The sequence below is a fragment of the Archocentrus centrarchus genome, chromosome 8, assembly GCF_007364275.1.
Source record: "Archocentrus centrarchus isolate MPI-CPG fArcCen1 chromosome 8, fArcCen1, whole genome shotgun sequence".
Taxonomy (NCBI): Eukaryota; Metazoa; Chordata; class Actinopteri; order Cichliformes; family Cichlidae; genus Archocentrus; species Archocentrus centrarchus.
In genome coordinates, this window is record NC_044353.1 from 29,336,159 (window position 1) to 29,358,683 (window position 22,525).

General features: G+C 38.7%; 1 protein-coding gene across 2 annotated transcripts; it reads left to right on the plus strand.

Annotated features, from left to right (window-relative positions):
* The first annotated feature begins 1,884 nt into the window (after positions 1–1,884).
* On the plus strand, positions 1,885–16,432 carry ppp1caa (protein phosphatase 1, catalytic subunit, alpha isozyme a). Of its 2 annotated transcripts, none has more exons than XM_030735100.1 (8): positions 1,885–2,166; positions 2,399–2,516; positions 12,837–12,968; positions 13,228–13,458; positions 13,569–13,673; positions 13,757–13,980; positions 15,154–15,288; positions 15,540–16,432. In XM_030735100.1, the coding sequence occupies exons 2-8, from the start codon at positions 2,462–2,464 to the stop codon at positions 15,654–15,656; spliced, it is 999 nt and encodes a 332-aa protein (XP_030590960.1). In that variant the 5' UTR covers positions 1,885–2,166; positions 2,399–2,461; the 3' UTR covers positions 15,657–16,432. The 2 variants fall into 2 exon arrangements, with proteins under 2 accessions (XP_030590960.1, XP_030590959.1); XM_030735099.1 differs by having other exon boundaries at positions 1,886–2,138.
* Positions 16,433–22,525: the final 6,093 nt, after the last annotated feature.

Consider the following 22,525-nt stretch of genomic DNA (forward strand, 5'->3'; position numbering starts at 1 on the left):
GCATACTTTAAATCTCACCACTTACCTGTCATTCTCCTTTGCAGACTCATTCGTGCCACCCACCTTACCCAACTCACTCGGTGCTCCATCCAAGCCTCCATCTTTATCTTCACCACTGCCAGCATCTAGACTCAGGGGGGTCCTGTCCTAACTCCTATCACAGCTGGGATTCCGTTCTGCTATGGTGGGCCATCTGAGTCTAATCACCAAATAGCTTGAATTCTGTATATCAATGAATCATATTCAGTTCCTCCTAATGATCTTTCCTTATTGAATTTAGGTTACATGGGTGATGGGTGACAGTATATTATAGGTCAGAATTTTTTTATATCTACATTTTGATACCAGGCTCATCTTCTAGCCATCATTTCTTACTGATTCTTAGACCTGCGATATTAAAGGTGGTGATAGGGAAAATCAATAATAATAAAATGAATAAAAATTTGATTTTAGCTTTAGATTGTGACCTTTGGACTGGCTGCAAACATGATTTAGTCTAAGTGCATTTTACACCATGGAAACTTTCATGTTGATACCTCCGGTGCAAATGAAGTTGTGAGGACTCAAAATGCTGGAGAAAAATTCGAAAAAATAAATAAATAAAAATTGGCAAATTTCAGCACACCACACTCAGCAGGTCAACGGGTAACTTGTTGGGGGATCTAGTTTCTTGCAGAATGTGAGTTTGTAGAATATTCCAGGGTGAAATATTTGCTTTGAGCCCTGGATTTCCAACTACTGTTCTGAGCTGTAAGACAGACAGAGTGAGAACTGATGAAAAGCACTGAAATGTGAGCCTCACATTTTGAATTAGACCACCAGACTGAGAAGTTAACACCTCCCACCTGCCAAATGCTGATAAATTCTGCAAGCAATCCAATCCAACAGCCACATCAGCAGGTAATCACATCATTTAAAGGTGATACGCTTTGGAAATAACAACCTACTGACACAAGGTAAACCTCTAATGACAGGATGAGCCTGGATTTATGCAAAAATGGGCAATCAAGCTAGTTTCCACCTGACCAAATGAATTTTATGTTTATGTTTATGTTGTTATCCTCAAAAGGAAGTCTGGTTTGGTTAAGTTAGGATTTTGAAAATATAATCTTTAAGTAGATTGTTTCTTCATATTCTGTTGATAGCTGTAGTTAATGTTTGGGAGATTTTAAATGGATTAGCAGTTTTATTGAACATTTTCAGTAATTAATGACTTCACTGCAATTTTTACACTTTGCAAAACCATCCAGTGGGCCAAAATGGACCTTTTGGTGGGCCGGTTCTCTCTAAAGGGTCTGTACGCAAACTATGCGAAACTTATGGTGTGCTTCTAGCCTCAGGTCAGGTTTCCCTTCAGGATTCTTTGAGTGGCCTCTCTCTCTCTCTCTTTCTTCCAAATTGTTGCTGTTATCAGGGGAGAAATCCTAAACACTTCTTTAGATTTAGTTCAGAATAATTAAGAACAATTGTTTCAAAAATTGTGTTATATTTCTTTGGACTGTGCAGCTTCCACAGTTAACATAGTTTTGTATTTTTCCATTATTTTTTATTTCATTTTGAGGTTTTGTTTTCTTTATTATTAGTAGTAGTCTAGTTTTATAAACACACAAAGTTGTCTTGGCGCCTATTAAAACTCTAGTTTTTAGTTTTTATTTCAGTTAAGTAAAATGTCTTTTCCCGCTGAGTTTTAAATGATTTTAACGCATTGGTGGACGCTGCTCTGTCCGACAAATTGCTCTGAACCATGGTTTTAGGTTTTAAAGTGCAGTTCCAAGTCTAAACACTGGATGGCGCACTTTGAGCTTTCCTTTAAATCTTCATTGATGCCATTGTAAACGGCTGTGGGCGGGGCCTACGTGCAAGACGGACTCAGCGTATATCCAGTCAGATGCAAAGATTGGGGAGCTCAGCTCTGCGATGGCCCTATCACCTTTTGAGAAACGCGTGAGGAGCTCGGTTTGATTCAGCCTCCTATGTTACCGTAAACGCTTCGCTAGAAACGGCCCTCTTTTAAAGTTCCTGGGGGAAGAGTGGAGCGACCCGGGCAAACCGTGGGGAAAAGGGCCAAAGCTGAACTCAGGGGATAAATATTTACACAGATTTCAACGCCGGAAGATTGGTATTAAACCGACGACGAGGTCTGGAGACATTTTATTCCTTTCTAAGGTTGATTATTCAGCTAACCTTTGCTCACTAACCGCGGTTCAGGTTTTCTGCTGCTAGTTTATGATACTCAGCTAATAGCTACCTAGCTAGCGCGGCTAGCAGAAGCTCGCTTAAGCTCATTGACTGTACCTGACATTGCTTGATTAGCAAGTGTGAGTTATTCAGTGAATTACGACATATATTTTGAGTAACTCTCAGCGTCCCTTCCCTCTCCCCCCTCCCCCCCCGCCAGAAATCTACGGTGACACACAGAAAACCAAGGTCTTGAGCCCGAGAACGTCAGAAAATAAAGAAAATGGCGGAGCCGGACAAATTAAACATCGACTCTATAATTCAGCGTCTCTTGGAAGGTAAGGAGGACCTAACCCGCTTCACAGCCGAGTGTTTCGTTTGTATCATACCGTATTTTGGTGGCAGTGAATTTGTGTACTTCATGTAGGTCAGCTGCAGTTAAAAGCGGTCACAGTGTAGTAGCCTACTTAAGATTGTTCTACTCTCAGGCTCGGTGGCTGAATTTGGATCAGCGGTTGAAAACCAAAACACATCTGCTTTTTACAGATTGTTTAGTGAACCTTACAGATTGTGGATGATGGCTTTTTTTGGTCCGTTCTAATTGGAGATGCATTATTGTTGTTGTGCTGTCTACAAAAGAAGGGGAAATGCGTGACGTTATGGTGATGTAGCACGGGAAAAGAGAAGCGTTGCTCACCTATTTATGCAAATTGCAGATTCTGGTGCGCTACTTGCGTTGGGTTTCTGGGCTTTTTTTCTTTGATTTTTTTTTTTTTTTTTCCCCTCTATAACGGAGTTGACCTTATTCAGGAGAAATACCCAGCCTGAGTAGCTGCAGTGGAATAATTCTATTTTAGGTGTTAATTGTCTTTGAGTAAGAGTGGTTTTGCAGTCACCCTGTTTCCCACCATTGCTCCTCACCAGTTATTATAGTTTTGTATTTGCTCAAAACGAAATGCATGTTTCGTTTTCCAATTCAGTTTTCTTTCAGTTAGTTTTCATAGTGGGCTTTATGATTTTAGTTTAGGTTTTTGTTTCACAAGTGTTTAGTCTTAGTGTTTATTAGCATCAGTTAGTTTTACTTGAGTATACTCTGGAGGTTATTTGTCAGACATATTCTTCAGGTCAGAATATATGTTAAAATATGAAGTCAGCTGGTTCACACTCTGGTAGACATCATGAGTCTTAATAATTACATGTACCAAAGCCTCATCAAGTAGGTTGTGACAAACAATGTGATCAAGTTGTCAAAGACTAGAACTGAGAATATTTCTTGTTTTTTATTTAAGTTAACTAAAATGTTTCTTCACACCTAGTTTTACTTTTCATTTAAGTCGACCATAATAACCTTGCTCTCACAGGCTTGGGTGGTCTGTGGGCTTTTTTTGGTTTTGGTTTTTTGCTTTGCTGTTTTGCAGTTGCATTTCTGAAGTATGTTTACAGTCTGCTTCCCAGAGGGACTTGTTAGTGAGGTGTACAAACTAAAAGGCTTTGGTTGGTACATACTTATTTTAATTAGCGGAGCAGACCGAAGAATAATACAAAGAGACTATAGATAATCGCAGATCAAGAATGTACAAGAAATTTTGCAGATGTATAAGTAAAATTTTCTTGTGAAATCATAATGTGGCTTCATATTTGTAGCTCATTCTATTTGTTGGCAGTGAAGTATTTAAAGTTTCACCTCCTATTACTCATGAGGAAAAGGGCAACCAACACTTGGAATCAAGTTACAGTAACATATTTTCAACTTAGCATGAAGACCTGTGTTCACTTTCTTTCTGAACCCCTCCTGTTTGAAATCTCTTTCCTATCTAAAAGCAAATTTGAAACACAGCTCCACACAGTGCTGTCTTCACCTCCTCCAGTTGGCACACAGCTCTTCTCCTCACTATCTGCTGAACACATGAACAGTAGTTAACATTCACAGCACTGAGTGATTCTGATAGGTCAGTAATGCTTCCATTTCAACAACACTGAAATATTAAATGGTTATCATAAATGTTAACCTGGCTGGCGCATACATTAATGTCGACACAAATCCGGCCTCTGGATCACAAGCTAGTTTACTCCTAGTGGAGGTCCCAAGCCTGCATATAAATGGGAGAGTAGCATCAGGAAGGGCATCCAATGTAAAATCTGTGCCAGATCAAACATGTGGATCTATCCTGTGGCAAACACTGGGAAATAACAGAGCAGCTGAAAATACTTTTTTCCGATAGTCACATTAGCACTATGTTACGGTGACATTAGGGTAGCAGCTATGGCTAATAATAAAAAAATAATGTTAAGTTGGGAGCAAGACAGCAAACATTATCAGTCCTGCCCACCTGTAACATAAATAGACAAAGCAGACAAATTTAAAATAGTGTTGTTGTAATCACTGTATTTTTTACTCCATGGTAAAAAATGGTGTGGCGTATTTTCCTTCAGTATTGATTTTGAAATCGATAAAAGTATCGGGACAACCCTAGGTTATTTATAAGGCTCTATTGCAGTGATTGCCTGGTTACTGCTGCGCTTTCATTAAATTTAAATATAGGACTAACAATGCCAGGCCACTGCAGTGTCTAACACAAGCTGTACCTTTTACAGCATGTTATACCAAATGCACAGCAAAGTTTTCCCACTGCACAACTACATACAAAATCGTGAGGCAAATCCAGGTTCACAGGCATTAGAAAATTTCAACTTCAGCAGAAATTCGCTTCATGCTGAAATCAAGGACAAGTTTACTGTTGGTATCAATACTGTACAAATAAGTATCTAATCCAATAGTAATTTTTGGTGTTGATTAGTATCTGACAATCTTTTTTTGCAACCCTAAAATAAACACAAGACAGGTCAGCTTTCTTTTGCAGTGGTGAGTGAGATAAGAATCACAGTGCTTTGTGTTACTGAGTCAAGGGCATCAGTGTAAACCGTATCACCATAATCAGAGACAAAATTGAGGATTGTACAGTGATCGTGCAGCTGCTGAAAACATCCAGTTTTGTCTTCCACATGAGTCTTAGAAGTGATTGCAGCATCCAGAGTCCTAGGTATTCATAACTATTGTGTATATGTGTGTGTGTTTGGCCTTCTCTGTTCCTTCACTGCTGCTTTGAAGCACAATATAAATTGCTGACATAACTTCTTTTTTCTTTACAAAAATATAATCTATATTATAATTATCTTGTGACTGTAAAATATGTAGTTGTTGTAAACAAATGCATTGCAATATTTTTGCTAAAATCTTGACATTCCTGAAGCAGATACGAAGCAATCAGTATTCTGTATTTGCTCTCCGTGCTAACTGTGCAGGAGATGTCGGCTTTAAATCTGACTGCTAACTGGAATTGGGGTGTAAAGACAAATTTGTCATGGCTGGAAGTGTGTGAGGAATAAACAGTGCTGTTTTATCTTCACATCCGCATGGTGATTGTGTAACAGGATCCCTGAGGACATCAAACAGAAGAATAAATGTACTCAGACCCAACTATACAGTTCAAGTAGCGGTTAGAAGAAATTAGGTTGTGACCTCTTGTAGTTGTCCTTACATGTCAGTGCACTGGGCATAGCAATTATGAGTTTTCCCATGTGAAACAGTTGATATAGAATAATCTTTTTGTGAATTTGTCACTGGATCAACATTATATATGTTGGCTATACTTTTATTTGTAAAGTCCAGTCTATTTTATTTATAAAAGGCTTTGCTGCTTTCATTATAAAGTCCGAATGTGTTTTGTGGCTCCATGCACATTGAAAAGTTGTCGACCTCTGATATAACCCAGCATTAGAAATTACAAAATTACTTCAGGGTGCTTTATGGATGAGGTAAAACTCTCCCACACAGTGTGATTCATTGACATTGTGCCTTTAGGGGCCACCTGATAGCAGAGTGGTTGGAGGCTTTACCACAGGGATATAAATGACGCCAGCAGTCAGTCTTCAGTTTGATTCTCAGCAGGTTGAACCTTTACTCTCCACCCACTCTCCTGTCTCTACCACTGCACCTCTCCAATACATGCAAAGAAGGTGTTTTTACCAGTAAATAAAGAAACATTTGGGGTAGTGAGTTCTCTTAATGTGCTGTTGTCTCAGTGCTGCTAATGCATTTGACCTTAGCTCTCAGTTTGTTTACCTTCTTTAAATATAGGCCCTGCATGATCAGACTAAGCTGAGCTGGTGGAGGTGATTGGGATTATGTACAAATATGCATGTGCAGTCACAGTACCTCCCAGGGAGCCTGTGTGACTTTGACTGTGGGCCATTCTGGCTACTGCTGCTGGAATGTTTTGTACATAGATTGTTGTACTTGGGCTGTGATAAGACTGTCTGCCAAACACAGGAGAAGGCAAACACTCTTGATAGTGGCTGTATTTATATCTACTTATGTAACTATGTGACCTTTTTTTTCTTTTTTTTTAACCATGTTTGTGGTTTTATTGCTGAGGATAAACTCTCATAAGCTGATATTTGTGTTGCCAGTGTTCTCTGTTAAAAGCAGCAGAAGACTCAGGAGTAACTGTCCCACTGCAAGCGCAACATCAAAGATTGATAAATTTTCCCCATGCTAGTTCAGTTTCCCATATGGACAACAAGGTAACCCTCCTCCATGCTGGCTGTGTTTCAAGACCGAACCAATTAAATGTGTTTGGGTAGCAAGTTCCAATTGGATTACTTGTGTAGATCTAGAGCTAAGTGAACTCTTAGCGTGTGCTGCTAATAGCATACCTTGTGAGCATCACATCACATAAGCCAGGCCAGAACACCCGGCATTGAGTCAGGGAGCGCCGGACCATTTCAACTGTTGATTCCAGCACCCCCCGACATCCCCGCAGCTTTTCTGTGGCGCTCCATCGCTTTGTTTTCGGCCGCCTGACCAGTGTACTGGAAAGCCTTTTGTCTGCACCCCCTCATGATAAGCTTACTGTTGCCCACTGGCTTGTGTGGCTAACTTTGGAGTAAGCTCTGTCAGTGCTTAGCCTTCTGTAATCCAGGTTTAAAGTGAGAAGTGGTGCTGCAGTATTTATACCTGCTTTTCACTATTTTTAGTTGTCACTTCAGGACAGTGCCATTATTCTCCATCAGTGTGCTGATTCCTACTCTCTCCCTCCCTTTTAATAGTCCTCTGCAAGCACTGTTAAACCTGCATCAGTTTTAATGTGAGATGGCCTTTTAATTAAGTCTCAACTGTAACAGCAGCACAGTTTGACAGTTAAAGGAAAAACAGTCTCTCAAAACCCACAAAGCAATTATGAATTCTTTAAATGTAATTTATAGTTTTGCATTGATTTAATTCAGTTCAATTCAGTTTTATTTATATAGTGCCAAATCACAACAAACATTCACCTCAAGTACTGTAGTGGGTGACATTTTTGTTAATATTCATACTTGTGTGCTGGTGTCTGCATTAGTCTGCCATCACAAGTGAAACTGAGCTAGCTGGTCATGTTGGGCCTGATAAACCATTAACAGCTGCTTTTACTGAAAAGCACAAAGGAGACAAGTCTTCAAACATGACTGAGTCTAAAGGGCATATCTGCATTGACAGAATACAAGCTTTTTTATTAACATAATGAGCAAGGTAGATATACAGTTTATTACATTTTATTTGAGAAATATCATCCGTGTGCTGAACAAAATATGTGGTTTAAATTCAGTATAAACACCAAAAGGACCTTCCAAAGTTGTTTGGGTCTGCGTCGCCACAATATGTTACATTTCTAGGAAGGTGCACGTCAGGCTGTGGTCATGGACAATAGACAGACATAGCCATGTCGTCACCTGTGGTTAGTGAAAACTCATTACAAAGCATATGTTACTGTCACCATTTGTTTTGAAACCAGCCGTGATGAGCGAGCGGTGGATCTGACTGTGAAACGTGAAGCCACACTCATTGGCTAATGACTTGTTTGGCCTGTGTATTCCTCTCTTTGTGATCATAATTTACAGAAAAAAAGTATCACACTAATGTCTGATTCAAATCAGTCTAAGAACTATTGTCCTTCTATATAAGATATGTAAATAGAATGTAATGGGAAAATGTAAAATGTGTTTTATTTATAAATAATACGTTAAATAAATTAGAAAAGCAGCCGTAGTAATAAATATTCACTTGTATTCCTCCACCTCAAACATGGCAGTGGTAAGGCCATAGCATGGCTGCTTGCTCTGCTCTTCATCGTCTTACTGTGCACTGCTCTGTCAGTAACCAGCTTGTTTTAAAGGCTTATCAGGCTTTTCATTTGCCTGTAATGGAGCAAAGTGCTAAACTGAATAGTTCCACATATCTGACCTGAAATTGTCTAGAGCTCATATATGAAAATCTTTTGTTCAGGACAGTTTTAATAAATTTGCTTATGATTGACTGTGCAAAAGTGTTTGCGATATAACAGAAGAGGATGTCTACTACTTCACAGTCAGTGCTACTTAAATGTTTGCTCTTGTTGATGGTATCTGCCATGTTTTCATTGCAGAGAAATGCATTTTCACCACAAGGCATGTTCAAAGTATAATAAAACAACATTTTTAATACTGAGATCAAATCACCACCACTGCTCTGGTGGCATTAGAATAGTATTTAATTTAAATGTGGTTTTGTGTAGTTAAATTGATTTATGTAGGGCACATTTGAAATGGGTTTATTGCTTAATGGTTATGACAGCTAACTAGGATTTTTCTTGCCTCAAAATGGTCATTTGGGGGGGGGGTGACTGCTGCACACAAATGCAAAATTTTATCATTGGTATAAACCTGCTAATTTGCCTTTAGGGGAAGACCAAAACTACTTTGGTGGGTGCCAAGGAAATACCTTTGAAATGTAATGTTTTGGATAACAGTAACAGTGATTGACATCAGCATTAACCAAGGAACTAACAGTTCAGATATAATTATGCAGCTTTGCGTTTGAACTTGTGTTGAGGAGTAGCAGGTAGAGTCATTTTAAAAGTTTAATATTGTCAGAGAAATCCAGTTTGAAAAGAGCTATAGTGTGTTGCTTTGCTCTTTTGGTATTTAAACGTGGAAGTGTTCATCTGTGAGCTTTTGAACACCTGACAACCATTAAATCAGTCCCATTAGAGAGAGCTCTGTTTACCTGCAGCTTGAATATAATTGTCATTCAGATGGTTGGAGGCATTTCTGTTTCCGTAAAGTATATTACTCTGTTCATTAGCCTGTGTAGAAATTTACTGGGTGGGAATGAGTCGTCTCATTAGAAGGCTTGTACAGTTTGTGTCAGGAGCTGCTTTGGCATCAAGCAGCACATGTACACGCGGGGGTGTGATTGATTCTGTCGGTGATACAAACAAACCTGAGTCCAAACTCCATCGCAAGCAGTCTTGTGTAAGTGTGTGGCGCACTGAAATGCAGATTCACATGGCATAACATCCACACCCTGCAGCTGGTGTGTCAATGGGCAAATATTTTGGTCTGAATCATTTCACACTGCCTGTGAGACTTCAACTACCTTTTTTTTTTTTTCTCTTCCTGTGGCTGTCATTTATTTACATCACACTCCTACTTTTTCTAGCATTAAAGTTGTTTCAACTATTTATGTGATGTGGGACCGACAGTTTGTCAGGAAAATTACCTGGACTTGTTCAAGTCTTTATCATGACTGTGTGGTAAGTGTGAAAACATATGATGAGAAGACTTTGGAAAAACTGACTGAATTCTTAACATACATTCATTAAAGACTGAATGACAGGAGCAGAGTATTATCCAAAGTTTTTCTTGCATATGAAAAATTTTAGCATCCATCAAAGAGTTTGACAGGTGCTAAAAAAAAAAGGACACAAACAGGACAGACAAAAATATTAAACTTTTTTTAAGTGTTTTGTTTTATCACGTGGACATAACTAACAGGTCTGTTAAGTTAGCACAGACTCTGTCTTAAATATATGTTTACTAATCTGAGTTCTTATGAAGCTTATGAACATCATCATATCCTAAGAGCTTGTTTTGAGCCCATTTAAAGATGATCAGTAAAAATTAAAATCTTACATTTGAACCAAAATTAGGTCTTAAAGTCCTCTTTCCCATAAAATTTGCTTTGGGAATTAAATGTGTTTTCATGTTCTATCTTTTTTTTTTCTCCTGTTACGTTAATTGATGATTGTAGATGTGTTTTGCTGGTTTGTTTGCAGGTTGACACCACAGGCTTAGCATAAATGTTTTCATTGCACAGTTTTATTTGCTGCTGACTCTGTTCACCATAAAAATTACTCTTGTCCCTTAATGCAAATGTAAGGATATTTGTAGAACAAATCCGGTTACCCGTACAGATCAGGAAGCCATGTGTGCAGAGTTTGACATCACCAATTACCTGATACGCTGGGACAGTTTTTTAAAAAAAAAAAAGAGTAGTCGGGGCAAGTTGATTAGCCAGCTGCTGGTCTGTTCAACTTAGGGCTGATTTAGACTGGTGCACTGAATTGTAGAGTCTACGACATAATGTACATTTGTTGCCGGCATTTATGATTCTACCAAGAGCTCTGTAATTTAGTGTGTGGTCCTGTGCTGATAGAAACAAATAAAATGCTGGGACCTTTTTCCCCTCTTGGGTCCCCACTCTTTGTTGTGGTTAGCTTTTTTTTTTTGGGTGCAAACATATTTGTCACATTTGCTTTTCCACTTCTTTGTACGTTCCCTCACATCCATTCTGATAGTTTCAGCAATCTCTCGCCAGGAATTTGCTGACATTTGCAAGTCCTTATTTTGATACTACGATCATTATTTTTTTTATACTGAGATGATTGTTATTCTCTAATAAATTTTAAAAACTGCAGCAAAAATGTAGTTGGAAATGCACGAGCGGAATTAACACTGCTGAACAGGCCAATCACAATCGTTGCGGACTTGATTGACCCGACATTTCTAGGGAAGTGCACATCAGGTTACGCCATAAGTTACGGCGTAGGGTTCAAAGGGGTTTGTGGTTATGACATAGATTTCCTGCTGAAGCATAAATCCATAGTTATGAGTTCACCTGTGAAACAAACAGGCTAAAGCAGCACTCACTAATCAATGTCTTTTCTTGCTCTCAGTAACCTGTTTCCACGGTAGGCTATTGAAATAGAGGCTATTGGTAGTGGTGTGGAAAACACGGCAGGAAAGTGACACTGGTGCAGGATCCCACAGTGCAAGCATTTCACACATTTTCTGTGAAGAAGAGATTGGTGTGGAATTTTTAAAAAAAAGTACAAAATTAAGACCAAGTTAGCTTTTTGTTTTGTTTTGTTTTTTCTTTCCCCCAATCAAGGTTGAAGTTGAAACACAACAGCAGAGATGTTGTAGTTTGTAGTTAAGCTGGTTAATCCTCTTTGAGGTTGTAGCACCACTGAGACAGTGAACCTGGGTAGAGTGAAAGAAAGTGTTTTCTTGGGTCAATAACAGCAATGCTTTTAATTGTAATCACATTACATAACATTTATGAGTAAAAAGACATGACATGAAGTGCCTGTTTATTAAGATCAAAGGTGAAGAAAAGTGATCTCGTCTGCTTCTCCCATCCCCTGCAGGTTTGTTTTATATAATGACAGTTAAAGAATAACAAGTTATAAAAGCTGTGTGTACAGATGAGCTGCATGTTTAGTTTGTCACAGTTGTTACATGAGGTTGATTTCTGTTGAACTTTGCTGCAAGTTGCAACATGAAGTAATGTGTCTAAAGGTGCAGACAGGGTGTTGTCGAATGTTAAAAATTGAAACTCACTGTGGAAAGTTATAACAGGCCAGGCTTGTCATATACTGGCGGAAGCTCTGAGCAGTAATTGTTGACCACAAACCATAGTCACGTCTTCAAATTCCTTATATTGTCTTACTATTTTGCAATTTAGCTGTCATTTGTTTGCAAAGAAAATAATGAAACACTGTTTTAGGGATTAATAGATGGTACGTAGGTAGATTATAGTTGTATACTGAACAAGTAGTAGTAATCTCTAGCCTGTTTTTAAAATCTGGAGTATAATACATTGTTTAATCCTTCAAAAGGTTGATTTTGTTTAAAATGGTGCAGAAACCCTGATTATGTTTGATACAGCCTGTGTCATTGCTTTATTTTTGATTTGAGACATTGGTTTTGCATCCAGTGGCGTGCCAATCGTTGCTTCTTCACAGTGCATATTTACAGTCCTAATTAAGTGCTTGCTATCTCTTTGCTGCAGCCACATTAGCGAGGAGGGGAAGTGGGTTTCACATCTTCTAGCTTCGGTTTGAATTGCAACCTAAGCAGAAAGATGTGCTTGTTGAGGCTGAGCATATCAACCTATTTTCCACTGATCAGGTTTTCTCAGATGCTGCCTCTCTTTGCATACTTGACAAGCTCATGTTGTGGTGTTACGTTTTGGTAAGCGTTAAAAGTGTATCTTGTGTTAGTACCTTGTTTTTTCCAAAATATGTAGCATATTATTACCTCTAAATGATGTGTCTACCTGCTGAAGTGTCTCTTGGACTGGTCTGCTAACAGAATTTGTGAGCAGTTGGTTTGTGGGAGGTGTTAATTTTCCAATCTGGTGGTCTGGTTCAAAATCCGAGGATCACGTTTTCATTGTTTTACGTCAGTCTTCATTCAGTCTTATTTACAGATCTCGTCTCTTTGTGGTGTTACTGAATCTCCCATAATTTCTGTCCCCTTATGTGTTTTTTTTTTCTTTCTTTAAAACCTCTTTTCAGTCAAGGGATCTCGGCCAGGGAAGAACGTCCAGCTGACCGAGAACGAAATCCGTGGCCTTTGCCTCAAATCCCGTGAAATCTTCCTGAGCCAGCCAATCCTGCTCGAACTAGAGGCTCCCCTGAAAATCTGTGGTGAGTTTTAATGAACTGAGGGGTCGGCGAGTTTCACGGGAAAAAGACATGATGTAGTCAGGTCTTAGAGGATTCACTGCAGGCTGTCTCTGGTGCAGGAGAAGATGATCAGTATGAGAGGTTTTTCTCATGGTTTGCTTGTCTGTAATGAATGGTTTTATCAGCTGATAAGTGTGGGCTCTTCTGGCAGAAGCCTTTGCACCAGGCAGCAGTCATAGCATGTTGTTTTTAAAATGCACATCTCTGCTGCCCCCTGCAGGTGATGTCCATGGTCAGTATTACGATCTGCTCCGGCTCTTTGAATATGGCGGCTTCCCCCCAGAAAGCAACTACTTATTCCTGGGAGACTATGTAGACAGAGGAAAACAGTCGCTGGAGACCATCTGCCTGCTTCTAGCCTACAAGATCAAATACCCAGAGAACTTTTTCCTGCTGCGTGGCAACCATGAATGCGCTTCTATTAATCGAATCTATGGCTTTTATGATGAGTGTAAGTACACAAAAAGCCTCTAAAAGTAGAAAAAAAACAAATGTACACTTTTGAAATTTGCACGTAATATTTATTTCTCTTTTTTTTTTTTTTTTTCCTCTCTTTGGTAGGTAAGCGACGGTATAACATTAAGTTGTGGAAGACCTTCACAGACTGCTTCAATTGTTTACCTGTGGCTGCCATTGTAGATGAGAAAATCTTCTGCTGTCATGGAGGTGAGCCTCATTAATACAGGACTTTTTGAAGACTAGGCCATTAAATCCAGGTTAAGGTAGGCACATGTTTTTTCTTTCTTCAGGCCTCTCTCCTGATCTCCAGTCGATGGAGCAGATTCGCAGAGTTATGCGACCCACAGATGTGCCTGATCAGGGTTTGTTGTGTGACCTGCTGTGGGCTGATCCTGACAAAGATGTGCTCGGCTGGGGTGAAAACGACCGTGGAGTCTCCTTCACATTCGGTGCAGATGTGGTGGCCAAATTTTTGCACAAACATGACATGGACCTAATATGCAGGGCACATCAGGTAATGTTTACTAGTTTTGTCACTGTCAAATGAAGTTGTCATTTGACATCATTTATTTTTGTATGGAAAGACACTGGGAATAAATCTTAATACAATTCAGTAACACAGTTCAGGCACAATCCTGTATAGGAGATTTGATCAGCATTCTCAAAGAGTTGTTAATTTGATTCTTATTATTAATAAGGATGCATTTTCTGGTGGTTTTAAACAGGTTTTAAATGTTTTAAGTTGTGTATTTGTTTCACTGTGAATTGTTAAGACCATGCTTTACAGTTTACAGGCTGTCCTGTTTGATTATGTGTAAGGGTAACACAAGCAGAGTTATAGTAGTTTTATATGTTTAATTTTTTAGTGGGTTAACTCTTCAAAGTTGAATGCATAAAAAGTATTAAAATAAAAAGCATCTTTTTGATATATTTTTATTTTATAAAGGCTAGTTTTAAATTTCACTTAACTAAAATGGTTTTTAAATAGTTTTTAGTTTAGTTTTAGTTCACTTTTATACCATTGAACAGTAGATTAAGAAGATCCATAAGCTAATTTAACAGCTGTAGGTCATGCCTGTTTAAACAAAACAAAAAAACCTGCCTATACTGGTGCCTGTAGATGAAGAAGCCTGGCTTTGCCAGCCTGCTTTTAGAAAGAAATGTGAGGTTTCAAGTTTAAATAACTTCTTTTGAACAAAAAATACTATTGGTGTTAAAAGCAAGTGAGAAAGTAAACTGTGAGGGTGTTTCAAACAAGGGATGATGGGATACATCTAAGACAACAGAATTCTTAAACTCAGTCAGAACCTTTTTGTTTTTTTAAACTGACCAGTATGTTTACTTGGAAAGAAGATCTTTTCACTTTTGGTTTACGTCATAGTTTGGTTTTATATTCCATTAAAATTAGCATCAAAATGGTCTCATTGTTAAATTTAGCACCTTATTACCTTTAGACACTCTGTTAAGCCCTGTTGAGGTATGCCTAATGAAACTGCCAAGGAGTATATTCCATTTTTTATTTTTTGTTAAAAAAAGATTGATTTCATTATAAGTGAACAAAGAAAGTTGGTATTGTGCGATATTTTCTAACATCCGTGTAGAGATGTACAGTTAATCTAAAAAATCTGAATGAGTCTCTTTTCTGTTTTCTTGTATGTAATATTAACGGTCTCCCTTCTATCTTCAGGTGGTTGAAGACGGTTATGAATTTTTTGCGAAGAGGCAGCTCGTCACTCTGTTCTCTGCTCCCAACTACTGTGGAGAGTTCGACAACGCTGGTGCCATGATGAGTGTGGATGAGACGCTCATGTGCTCCTTCCAGGTGTGCAAAACAAAACTTTGTTTTATACTGAAACGAATTTGTTTTGTTTACCAGTGTCAAACTAAAATAATACAGTATGGCTCACAAAGAAATAGTTGTGGTAGTATTGGCCTGCATTTTGACATTTTATTTTGACTTTTTTACCTGTATAGTTCAACCCCAGTCTCTGGCTCAGCCTCTGCTTTCACTGCTTTAGAGTTCACTGTGTGCATCCGTTGATCTAATTGATTACTTTTTTGTCTCTCTCACAGATTCTGAAGCCAGCAGATAAGAAATTATATCCTTATGGTGCTGGGGGAGGAATGGGATCAGGGAGGCCGGTCACCCCTCCACGAAATTCAGCTAAGGCTGCCAAGGCCAAGAAATAACACCCGCGGGGTCCACCTCCCATGACCTGCCACCCCCTGTTGGCCCAATGCTTTTTTTTCCTCTACCTCCCAAACTTGTCTCCCTCGTCACCAAACGGCAACAAAGAAAACAACTGTCCAGGGTTCAATCATGTTTTTTCTCTCTAAAACTATTTTTAACTGTTCGTTTGGCTGACTGAGTGAATTTGTGTGCATGAGAGTGTAAAAAAAAAAAGTGTGAATGATGCAGAGGGAGCTGCTGTGTTCTGTACGTATGTTTTCTGCCTCCTCCTGTGCCCTGCGTTCGGTTTTTCTGTCATTTTGTAGAGGTGAATTCTTCTCATCCTTCATGTAAGTTCAAACCTGCAGCGGAGGAGTGGAAGAGTCTTAGCTGTTTACGTTAAGGCCCTGCACTGTTTAATGCTAAACACAAGCTTTTGTACATCCTGTTTCAGAGGTCCATGTATGTCTGTGTGGAGGGAGGGGAGGGTGCTGGGTTTTTTGGGATCAAGTTGCACGGTCAGACGTTAACGGCACATACCCCACACTGGGTGCATCAGTACATATATGTGTAGGTGAGTCCTTGAACGAAATGGATTCACAATATTTTTTTTTTCCTCTTCCAGTTTTGAAAACCAGTGCTTTGAGGATGATTTATGGATGTGAAATAGTTTTGCTTTTTTTTTGTTTTTTTCCCTCTTCCTCTTTGTAGATACATGAAACCAATGTGGTTTTATTTTTTTCTTGTTTTTAGTTCACTGAAAGCTGAAGATGAATAAACATAACCATTTTTTGAAGCATGCCATGATGTTGATCACTTTGCCATTGCTTTATATTTGTCACGCATAATGGCTGCTTCTTTTTTTTTTTTTTTTTTTTTTTTTCCTTTGTGGTACCTTGAATTGACTGGAGATGTTTTATAACGTAGAAGCTAACGTAGAAGCTAGGATGTGTAATTTTGGTGTAGTTTACACCTAGTGGAAACAAAGTGGCATTTACAGATAAGTGGAAAAATCATGAACAACACAAACGACACAAATCTGGTTGAGCCAGATGTTGCTGTTTTTAATCCAAAAAAAAAAAAAAAAGTTTATTTTTTCTAATGATTGTTGGCTTCTGATACAGCTAATTATTATTTTTGCAAGAAGACTGACAGGACCAGGAAGGTAATGGCATCACCACGTGCAGTTAACATGTTGCACAAATAGACGCCACTCTGACATTAAGTCCGTGTTGAACTTTGCACAGGATACTCAAGATTCCTGCTGAGAAGAAAGTGGCCAGATTTTTTTTTTTCTCCCCACATTTATGCTGTGATTAAAAGCAAAAAACAAAAACAAATGGAGATTGTGATTCATTCGCATTAACCTTTCAAAATGCTCCAGCTGAGACCACTTCACTCTTTGTGTTCTATGATGAAACGAAGAGTGGGTTTATTTAAATGTAAAAACCCACACTAAATGAGGGGCTGCATGCAAGTTAAAACTGGCAAAACATGAGCTAAAGCCTGATATTGGGGAAGGAACTTCTTTTTAATCATAACTGGCCTTTATGTGTGCATGGGGAGTCTGAGCAGAAAAAACCATGAAGATGATACTAAAGATAATCATGTACAGTGAACTCCAATTGAATCCAGCATTAAGTTTCAGTTATAAGCGAGGTTGAGCAGCTAGTGCTGTATGGCAGTGAGGTAGATGATTTTCTATGCTTCTTAGATTGCGCTTTGTAAAATATATTGGCCAGATTGTGGAGTTGCTTGTGAGTGCAGTCATTGTTGCTTTAAGTATGTTCAGAATTTATTCCCACAGAAAATAAAACAAATAAGAGCCATAGACAGAGTTAAATATATGCTGTTGAATATTATTCGAATATAGCACCTGCTGCCCCTCATATATAATCACCTTGACTTGATTCAGATTCCACATTCATGAATTTTTAATAGGAACAATCTCTTACTTCTATGTCAGAGCTGGTCCTTTTTTTTTCTTCTTCTTTTTTCTCTCCCCCGTTGGCATACAGGGTGTTCCCAGTGAAGGCGGGCCATGCTTCGGCACAGGTTGTTGCAACTGCTGGAAAATCTTTCTGCAGCGTTTCAGGGTGTCTCACTGTCCTTTTTTGATAACCTTTTGCCCCGTTACATAATTGATCTGTGATTTCATTCATCTGTCCTCGTTTTCTCATATGAACACACACAACCGCAGCTTTCCAGGTATTAAAACCAGTCATTCCAGCCTTACAGTGATTTCTACCAAACCAGTGTAGGTGGTGGCTGCTAGAAAGTTGTGCAGGATGGTATTCTAACAGGATACATTGTAACCCCTAACTGCAGGAGAAGGCTGTTGTGTGTATGTGTGTGTGGGGGGGGCATCAGACTGTGTGTTCATGTTTGATTCACATTGAGTAAGATCAACTCAGGAAGTGAAATTTAAATATATTCAAATAAAATGGTATGATTCGTGTACTGAGTAAAATATAAGCTTAAATGCCATTATTACAGGATATATGTACGTGTGAGTGATTTCAGTTTTTGTTCAAAATTTTAAGTGGCTAAATTAAGCCCAGGCTCAGCCTGCTGGTGAATTCTGGGGGCAGTGTTTAAGTTGATGTGGTTTACAAAGAGAGCTGAAAATATGGGATTTTGTGATTATAGGACGACAATGGGTTCATACAAGGCTGGAGACGTTTTCCACAACATTAAGTGGCCCCTGTAAGAGAGATGTGGGACTTGCAGACCTTTGGCTCCTGGATCAATGGTCCAATAAAGGCCACTTTCACTTCCATTTCATAGCTGTAAAAACCTCTGCTTATAAATTTTTAGATTGCTTCTCTATATTTACAGTTGTTACCTCTAAGGATCTGCGCTCTCATCACATTTTCTTTCCATTTTGTTTTTACTAATAAATTTAACCCCAAATAATGCAAAGCTTCTTAGTGTAGGATTTTTCTTTTTCTTTTTTTTTTTTTAATCAATCAGGGATGTTTTGCACCATGCACTGTCGCTGGGTAGAAATAAAAATGATTATTACGATTAAGATAACACAATGGAAATTAACAGTATTTTTATTTGTATTTCATTTGTTTTCAAGTCAATCACGATTTGTGTCTGTTTAAAGGTAGAAATAAAACAATTTGTACATTTGTGTCTGGTTTTCTTTGCATCTTTCCGATTATGACTAAAAGCTGTTCGCACGAAGAGTGAAAGCGGCGTCGTTGGAGGGGTGTGAGAGTGCAACTTTTTCCACATCTTTCCTGCCTCAAGGCTGTTTTGCTTTATTTCGTTTGCGGGGGCTGGCTTCATTGTCTGTCAAACACTTGGAGGATGAGTCAGTGGCACGGTTGGCCCATTTATCCCCTGCATGTGCATTTACTTATTTATCTGATTTCAGCTGGCTCAGACAGCACCAAGAGATGCTTTAGAAAATCAAAGAGTCTGACAGCTGATCATGTTGAGTGTGAACTGGATGATTTTTTTTTTTAAAAAGGAAAATTGAAATGGTACCATCATGCTGCCAGCCCCTTCTGTTTTATTACAGTTAGAATCACAGCCTCCCACGTGCTTATTTAGCTTTTTCTTAATTTTAGAAATGTAAAGATTTGACTTAATTTTACCCTCGCATCATTGGACGGTTAAAACTGACACATGGGTGTCTGTCAGTCACAGTAAAGGCTATGACAGCAAGCAGCCTGATGGGGCTCACATTAATGCTTTCACCACGTCTACTAACAGGAAGCTGGCAGATGCACACACTCACCTTTCAACAATAAAGGTGACTACAGTGAAATGATTAGTTGTACTTATTTAACCTGCAAATGTGGTTCAAAAGTAATCAATTTAATTAATGAAAGGAATTCAAGATATTGAAGTTGGTAATTCAATATGTTTTTCTTTAGCCAGGAAAAAGCACACAAAGAAGTTCAACCAAATGATATTTCATGTATTTAGACTCTCTAGAGGTTAACTTTTTCAGAAGAAAACAAAGAGATTGGAATTAAATCGCAATGTGATGGGATTGGAAAACTGTAGCTCTCTGCTGTCTGTCCATAAACAAACATTCACCCATTTAAAGAGCAAACACACCCTTAAATGACCAGGCTGAACCCGCTCCATACTAAACAAACAGATTTCCTTAGTTTTTGACTCAGATTTTAACCAGTGAGTTGTATGTACTTACATGCCTTCTGTGTGTGGCCTCTGGCTGGGTTCTAATCAATCGCCAATTAAATAGAACTTTCTATGCATTTTATGCATGCAAAATTAATATTAGGTGGCTTATTTCTCACATTGCGGGTTGACATCCTGCACGGGTTCTGAAACATTTTGGTGCATCTGTGCAAATTTAGGGAGCCAGCAAAGGCTTGAAGGCTGTGAAGGAAACATGCAGCATACAGTCTGAAAACTTTCAGCTGGAGGTTGTAGTGTGTCTGCTCAGAGGCTCGTGTCCTTTGTTATCATTTCTGTCCTGATTTATACTTTATTAACCATTAGCGGGGAGTATCATGATCCCAACAAATGAAATGTGGGGCAGAGAATACTCGTGTGGGACAATGTAGGACAGAGAAATTTTGATAGCAAGGATGTTGTTATATTTCTTGACACCAGCTGCATTTGTGGTTGCTAGGAAGGTTTATTTTGCTATGATGGATAGAAAAGAGTTGAAATTACAGAAAGATGTGCTCTTGGTCTCATTCTTGGCTGCTGTATCACACTGTGACATGAGCTAGTTAGAGTGTACAGCAGTGCATTTTTTTCCTTGTCACCCTTCATGCGTATAGTGTTACAGGGGAATGATTAGGGGATCTCAAGTTTTCAGCAACATTGTATGCTATGCATGCAGTTTTCTTAATAATAAAGTATAAAAATGAAACACAAGCTTGGATGTGTAAACAGTCACTAAAACAGCTTGGTTGCTTAAGGGTTAAATAAATCTAGTAATAAAAAGAGAAAGCATAACTCGGGACAACCAGAGGAGTTGCCTCCGGTGCTGAAGGGAGCTACAGTTTCCTGTTCCAAGGAGGTGAAAGACACACTCTTTGATAGCTGAACCATAATGTGAATAAAGTCATCCAGCCACTTAAAATACTCCAGCTGAGCCTTTGGGATGACAGAGCCACTGCTGCTTTCCACTTCTGCTCCTCGTAAAGCGCCGTCACTGGGATCCTGAATGGTTGACACCCTTTAAAATATGCAGCAGCACTACCTTTCCAGTTGAAACCTGTCCGTAGAATGAAGACATTTTAGCACCCCAGATTAGTGGCTGGCAAAAATCCAGGGAAGAGCGAGGTGTCTGCATACAGTGTGTCTGAAAATAGAAGCACAGAAAGATAGATTGTGTTTCAAACAGCAGGGCTGAAATGGTTGGCAGAGCTCAGAAAGGATCAGAATCTGTGTAAAGCCACATTTCTAATTTAAAGAAAAGTGTGCAAAATGTGCTTTTCAGACTGTGAGTGGTCATTAAAGTGAACTTTAAAAAGGTAGAAGCAAGATTACCACATACGGATATAGAAGAGGTTTGCATATCCTGGTTACTGGCAGCATGGGAGAACAGGGTGAAGATGTAAGACTGCTTAGAGGCACCACCTTAAAAAGCTGAGAGTTGTTTTGTGCGACATGTTCACATGTGGTCCAGAAGTTGGCATTTATTTTTGTAAGCTAAAAAAATGCAAAAATGACTGCAAAATAAATACTTTTCCTGCTTTCTCAAGTCTACTCTTTAATTTGTAAATGGACTACCTCTTATATAGCACTTTCCTACTCAGAGCACTCAAACAACACATTTTACATTCACCCATGCACACCCATTCATACAAGCACTTCCATCATTAATTAAGCTAAGTGCTTTTTTAATTAACTAGCATTCACACACATTCATACTCCGACAGAACGGTCGGAGAGCAACTTAGGGTTAAGTATCTTGCCCAAGGATACATTGGCATGTAGCCTGGAGTAGCCAGGATTCGAACCACTGACCTTCCGATCAGTAGGTGACCTGCTCTACCTACTGAGCTACAGCCACCCCAACACTAATAATTGTTGGGGTAATAATTCAAACTATTACAGAGACAATTGATAGAACTAAGAAAAACATTTATGATTACTTTATTAAAAATGACATGGTAACAAGGTTAAATTAGAGTAACAGGGTTGAAATTAGAGTAACAGGGTTGAATGGATATATTACTTTTATTTGGAGATGATAACACATCTGTGACAAATACTTATGAAATGACGTTAAAAACATTTTGTATGCTTTTAACACGTTTGCAATTTTTTTGTTTTTGTTTTTTTTAGATGTATGGAATCAGGGTTGCAAATCAGTGCTAGTATTTTTGTTTTCTCAGAAAAAGATGCTGGCAGTGGAAATTAATGGAGTGTGAAAGTCGAGGATAAATATGATTATATAAATAAAGGAAGGAAACTTTGAGATGAATTTGTCCTCTTCATCAAGAAAAATGCAATTTAGGGGTTGAATCTCAAGAGCTATTTTGTATTTTAAATAATATTTTGGAACCACTTTTTCAACAACTAGGTTTACAAAGAAAGGTGTTTCAAATTTATGGATGAGACAGTAGAGTGGCTTATTATTTGTGTTTATTATTGGCCTAATGCAATCTAAAGAATGTCATCTCAGTAATTACAACTTAAAATGATCCTTGCCTAGCCTTTAATTGTAGTGTGTAAATTTTACATTCTAAAGCACTGAGTTACTCCCGATGAGCCTGAGATGTGTAATTAACAGCGCTTTCAGGCAGGTTATGGTGTCGCTGCTGATGACTGCATCCTGTGTACTATTAGCTGCGAGTGATTGTGTGAAATGCCTTCCAGCAGCCAAATAGAGGTAGAGGCCGTTTTACCAGAAAACACTCACCTCTGCACGTCGTAGTAAACCTAG

Excerpts from the sequence above, each read along its gene's own strand:
- ppp1caa (XM_030735100.1), top strand. The coding sequence starts at position 2,462 with ATGGCGGAGCCGGACAAATTAAACATCGACTCTATAATTCAGCGTCTC. Across the intron at positions 12,969-13,227 it reads GGCTCCCCTGAAAATCTGTG|GTGATGTCCATGGTCAGTAT; the intron begins GTGAGTTTTAAT and ends TGCCCCCTGCAG. Across the intron at positions 15,289-15,539 it reads CGCTCATGTGCTCCTTCCAG|ATTCTGAAGCCAGCAGATAA; the intron begins GTGTGCAAAACA and ends TCTCTCTCACAG.